This window comes from Charadrius vociferus, unplaced genomic scaffold (assembly GCF_000708025.1).
Source record: "Charadrius vociferus isolate BGI_N301 unplaced genomic scaffold, ASM70802v2 scaffold953, whole genome shotgun sequence".
In the NCBI taxonomy this organism is placed as follows: Eukaryota; Metazoa; Chordata; class Aves; order Charadriiformes; family Charadriidae; genus Charadrius; species Charadrius vociferus.
In genome coordinates this window covers 572,895-578,926 of record NW_009647678.1, presented here as the reverse complement: position 1 = coordinate 578,926, position 6,032 = coordinate 572,895, and the positions used below count along the sequence as shown (strand labels likewise).

The 6,032-nt window shown below is 44.9% G+C and overlaps 1 protein-coding gene across 1 annotated transcript in view; it reads left to right on the top strand.

Moving 5' to 3' along the window:
• The first annotated feature begins 1,668 nt into the window (after positions 1-1,668).
• Positions 1,669-6,032, top strand: part of CSGALNACT1 (chondroitin sulfate N-acetylgalactosaminyltransferase 1) — a 15,774-nt gene continuing 11,410 nt past the window's right edge. The window contains exon 1 of the mRNA XM_009881137.1: positions 1,669-2,302. Coding sequence (XP_009879439.1) covers positions 1,669-2,302 — 634 coding nt within the window. The remainder of the gene's footprint in view (positions 2,303-6,032) is intronic.

Below are 6,032 nucleotides of genomic sequence, written 5' to 3'. Positions count from 1 at the left end.
AGAAAAATACAGTAATATTTTTATAGCTCACTCTAGCCCCTTCAATTCCTACTTAATAATTGGGGTGGTTTTTTGTAGAAGCTCTGCAGACTGATCAAATATTGATAACAGTTCAAAGATCAGAAATATCTCTGCATAACTGTTGTATATAGCGTAATAGTCAACAAGACATGGGGGGGAAGTCATGTAGCAGTTGATAAAAAGTCCTGCAGAAGACTTTGACTCAAGACTAGAAATAACTGAAAAAAACTCTGCAACTCTTATTCTTGGATAAACTGTTTTTACTTAAGGGTCTGCCAGCAAGGATGTATGACTAAAAGGACTATGAATCTCTATGGTCAAAAGCAGTGTCATAATGTCATGCATGCATCCAAGGGGTGAGCGTCAAGGGGTTAATTTGGTTGTGTTCAAGTCTAACAATGCAGCATTGCAGGACTAGGATGTTACTCAGCATTGGCCTAAGTCTACTGTCAGATGAGTAAATGATGAAGTTCCTTGCATCGGCATGGATTTGGGCCAAAACTGAGGGATTTTGAAAATCCCACTAGTAGTGTTCTCGGCGCAATTGTTTTAATGTAGCTTACAGCTAGATCAATATTCATCTTCAGTCATCTAATTTTTCTTTCCTGTTTCTAAGCATATGTGGAAAACACAGTAGTACTGTACATTGTTGCAAGATTTTTATAACATTATGAGAAACAGAAGAGGGTCTTAAAATGATAGCATAGTGTGCAATGATGACAGCCTCCTAGATGGAAACAAAGCTTCCCCTGATTTGAATAAGACTTGGTCTGAATACTTCTGAAAAAAATCTATCATCTGTATTTCTTTGGTTTTTATGGGAGCATCTGGTAGGATATGTCAAACAATGTTAGTTGCAGCAAGTGGCCTTGATAACAGTTTCTAGTTTCTTGGTTATCAAATCTCTGCTTCAGGTCAGGCTTCATATGTTCAAACAGGACCACATTTGTTGCCTGGAACCTGAAATGTATGCAGTAGCTGTGGGACTGACTGCCTTCAAAATCTAAGTGCTCCAAGAGTTGAGAATGCTTGGAGGGCCATCATTGCTCGGATGAACTAAGTACCTTAACATCTTGGCAGAAAGTAACAGATGACGACTTCCTAAGATTTCTAAAGCACGGCAGACTTTGAGGCCTAGACTAGTTTTTCGTTGGCAATGGGCTAAGGCATGTTATTAAAATTAAATGCGTGCATACAGAATTTCCCGCATAAGGGTCTTGACACAAACACTTCACAGCTCTGAGATTTGCCAGAGCAGTTGTGGAAAAGAGGTAAATTCTCAGAACACTCTCAATGGTCTGGACTGAATGACCAAATTCTAACATGCTTGAATGACTGTCCTTGTCATTTGTCTTTCAGGTCCTCAGGCTCCATCAGCCACCAGCTGATCACATTGCAGCAGCGTAGGTGTTGCCATGAGGATCAGGAGGTGTCCTGTCTGCGTCGCAGCTTGTCTTTTGTTCCTGCTGGGTAAACACCAGAGAGAGCCCGATATAGAGGCAGAGCGCATGTTTTAAGAGCACTGACAAGCCAGTTCCTGCACATACATGCATCTGTATAAGAGTACTCCAAGTCCAGGGGCCTCTGTGGCACTGCATGGATGTAAGAACTGTTGCATGTGTGGAGTTAGGCTCTGCTTTATAAGAGATGATGCTCCGACGAGGATTTATTCTATTTCTCCCCCGACTTGTAGGCCTGCTGGTGGTGGCCTGTTGCTTGGTGTCTATTGTTTATATGTTGGCTTGCACACCCAAGGGTGACAACCAGCAACTTGCCTTGCCCAGGGTGCACAGTCCGACTGCAAAGGAGGGATATGAAGCCATTCTGCAAGAGCGAGAAGAGCAACACCGCAACTACATCATCAGCTTGAAGAAGCAAATTGCCCAGCTGAAGGCCGAACTCCAGGGCAGGAGTGAGCAGCTTAAGAACGTGCAGGACCAGTACCCAGACCCCTTGGACATTCGTCTTGACCACAGTAACCCAGAGAAGGCCCAGGCTAACCTGCTGGCTTTCCTCCGTTCCCAAATATACAAAGCAGAGGTGCACACCGGCATTAAGCTGTCCACAGAGTATGCGGCCGTGCCCTTTGAGAGCTTTACCCTGCAGAAGGTGTACCAACTGGAGACAGGGCTGACGCGCCACCCAGAAGAGAAACCTGTAAGGAAGGATAAGCGAGATGAGTTGATAGAGGTGATCGAGCTAGCTGTTGGGAGTTTGAACAATCCGGAGGGGGACAGCAATGCAAAACACCGCGTGTACACAGCCTCTGACTTCATTGAAGGTTTGTATGCAGACAGCAGGTTAGAAGGTCCACATAGTGCTCGTGAGGGGTTCTGGTGTGACTGCATTGCTGAGGGAGATGGATATTACCTCAGAGCATGGATGCCTGGGATGGTGTTAGTGCTGTGACCCAGCAATGCTGTCTCAGCCACAACTGCTGAATGGCAGCTTTCCTGGGGAATGGGACTTTGTGACAACAGAGCCTGCCAGTCTCTCACAGTGACCACCAATGTGTGCTCACAGCTCTCTAGTCATCTCAGAACTGCAAAGCAAGGAATGAATGACCAGACTGTGTTCTCAGATCTGTTACCAGTGTTAAGACTGACAGCTGCAGTTCAAATCCAAACTCCAGTGTTACGCTTACTTCCACCTGCACAGCTCTGCTGGAGTCAGAGTGGCAAGACAGGTTTTGAGGATAGCAGCTGAGCTCAGGAACTTGGGTGGTATCACCTATAACTTCAAATGACTAGGAAAGCTTCATCTTTACAGGGTATCTCCTGTACCGGGAGTGGTGCACCTTAGCTCTTGGATTCTAAAATGAGTTAAACAGTCTTCACCCTCACACATAATATTGAAGCAGTAATTGTGGATTTTTGAAGTGCCACTTTTAACAGCAACCTGCTTTTGCTTCATGTCTTCTGTCACTAAATCCAAAGTGCTTACTTGTTTCCAGTCAGACTGCTTTTTCCTAGCCAGACAGAGGCACCAGACATATTCCAGGAGTTGTGATGTCTCTGTGGTTGATACCTGTTCAAGTTAGGGCCTGCTGCACAGCAGCTCTGAGCTAAAATGGCAGGGACATGTGCAGCAGAAACATGATATGAGACAAGATTTTACAGATCTTGTTTCCAAGGGCTCATGACTGTTTCTCATTGAATGAGAGCACTACATTTTTACTTGTAATATGGCTGTCCTAGTTTCACTTCATAGGAACTGGTGTGTTCCCTGCTTGTTGTTCAACACTGTTGTCCGTAACTGAGATTTAATCCACAGCTGACCTAGCTGAATTTAGTATAGGAGGAAAAACTTGTCTTCCTTATCTTCAGATATTTGTGCTGCAGACTTAAGAGGCCATAAGGGTAAGATGCCTACCTTTTATGGAATGACTGCTCTAATGTGCTGAACACAAGCGCCCATGCTTGTTCCAAATCACTAGTGATTTTGCTGTGGATTGTTTTCTTCATCTAATATTTATGAATAGAGCAGAGCAAAGTGCATCCTCCACGTGATGAAGACAAGCTACTGCTGTTGTGCAATGGTCAGTTATCCATTTCCATTCTCTGTATATGTTTCTCTGTTGATCATGGATTCAAGAGACAGTAGGTTCTTGAGGCCACGCTGGGGTATACCTGCCGGTCAGGCAGGTGCCTCCCACAGCAGGGACATGAGTTGTTCAGACTGTGGAGACCTTGTTGAGGCAGGTCCTGGCTCCCCTCTGGTCCAGGCACTCCCAGTGCACCATAAAATTCCTCTTGCTCAGACATGGGACCAGGGCATGGGCAGGGAACTGGGAAGTGCTGCTGCCTGACAGCATTTGAATGCATCTTGGACCTACATGCTTCCAGTCTCCTCCTTTCTGTTTGTTGTTTATCATTTCAAAACATGTTTCTACTGTTTAGGAGCTGAACAAACATGTATGATTGTTTAGCACCAGCTCTTTCATGGGGAGAGGATGAGGGGAAAGGATGAGATGTTTCCTGCCATACATTACTTAATATTCCATTAAAGTTACCCTTTTGCATAGAGCCCTGCCTTTGTGCACAATGAAGGGTCTTTGCCTGGGTACCAGTGCTGTCCTTGGGGAACAGGGCAGAATCTGGTATGCGGAAAGGCATGGGGAAGGGATGCACACCTCTGATGTGAACCTCTGTGGAGGTTCTTCATACACTAAGGGCCTTGCTGGCTTTCACATACCATGGTGAAATGATCCAGAGAGAGGAAGCCCTGCATGCGACTCAGAGCTCAAGAAACTGGAGCCCTGCATGCAGCTCAGTCTGAGCTTAAGAAACCTTCCTCATGTCCTCGTCCCCTGGAGGGCAGGCCCTTGCTTCTGTAGGTGCAAGGTAACAAATTCTAATTTTTACTCAGCTGTGCAAACCAATTTGTTTACAAATACAGGGATCCATGCATCAGGGCTGAAAAAAAAAGAGCTGACTTGGCAGAAGATTTCCTTGCAGAGTTCCTTTGGAAGTCTCTGTCATCTCTTGGCAATCTCTTTTCCCCCATCCTCTGTTCTCCAAGAACGGCAAAAACTGCCGATCAAAGCACAAACAAATCCATTGCTCTGTATAACTTGAGCAGGAGAAGGGACAACTGAGTCTTCTGTTCCAATTCTGCATTTCAAGTATGGTTTGGACTCAGAACTTGTTTTGGAGACAGCGCTTTGCAGGTGCCACTGCCTACACAAATTAGTAACAGGCTAGATTCCATGGCAGCTTCTGGCAGCTTCGTATCAATCCAGCATCACAGCAACCATAAGCAGCGTTACTCAGCCAGCAAAGCCAGCTGTTTTCATTTTCTGAAACTGCCCAGGGTAGCTGGAGCTTTCTGGGAGATGCGGCCCAGGTCTGCACTGAAAGTAATATCACTTAACCCTGTAAGCTTTTTATCTTCCAGCTGCTTTAGCAATAACAGCACACAAAAGCTGTATGCATCTCTTATGTTCAAGGTGGGGCTACTGCCCTCATCTTAAGGTTGAGCAGGATGAATGAAATGAAAATCAGGTAATTGGGGTCAGAAACAGGATTCAAAACCTGAATTGCTGCTCTTGATATGTGAGACATGTCTGCGTTTCTGCCCTGTTCAGGGAAGCCTTTGACACTGGCTTTACTCAAGACAACGGCTTTACTCAAATGTATTGCTGATCCTAAGTCTTACTAGCATATAGTGGTGCAAGTTAATATTGTTTGCTTGGGCCTCTTGGGTGGATTTTTCTATTCTTGTGGGTCACATCTGGTACCTGCAATCACTTTTTCAGTACTAGTTCATTGCTAACATAAGCCAATTGGCAGGGTCTGTATCTCTTCCTCTTTTCCATTTCATGCCTTTATTCTTGTCTTTGCAGAAGGAAAATGTTTCTTCAAACCCTTCTTACATTTAAGGAGAAATGTTTTGTCTTTGTGGCTGGGATGTCTTAAAATAAGTGTTGCATCCTCTGCAGTTTCTAGACAAAACCACTTGTGCGTGGGAATTAGGCTGTGACCCTAGTACCTTACATCTGAGCTAAACTCCTTCTCAGCAGATTTGCTGTTACATTAAATTTGGATAGGATTCTCAGACAGTTCTCCTTCCAGGACTAATAGCTGACACGTGGTGGAATTTTCCATTTTTTCTTACTCAAAACCAAGAGAACCACACCTTCTCCCTGGGGCCCAAAACATATCCATCTGGCTGCTGCTCCGCTCTGCTTCTCTCTTCGCAGAGGCACTTGGGCTGTTCAGCTGCTATAATCCTCCACTCTCCCCCTTATTCCTCCCACTTCTATACCAAGTTCACTGGTTTTCTGCCGTGAGGAGTTAGGAGGAAGCAACATGGAAAAGACCAGAAATTTCTGTGTCTTATAAGCAGGCAAAGGACTGCTCTGTTTGCAACAGAAAGCCAGTTGCTCAGTGGGCAGAATAACAGGTCTGGTCATTAATTTATGTAAATGGCAGCAGAGCTGAATAAATTTGGAAGTCATTCATTTTCTCAAAGATGTAGACAATAATTTGGAGACTCTGACAAGCCTGGAT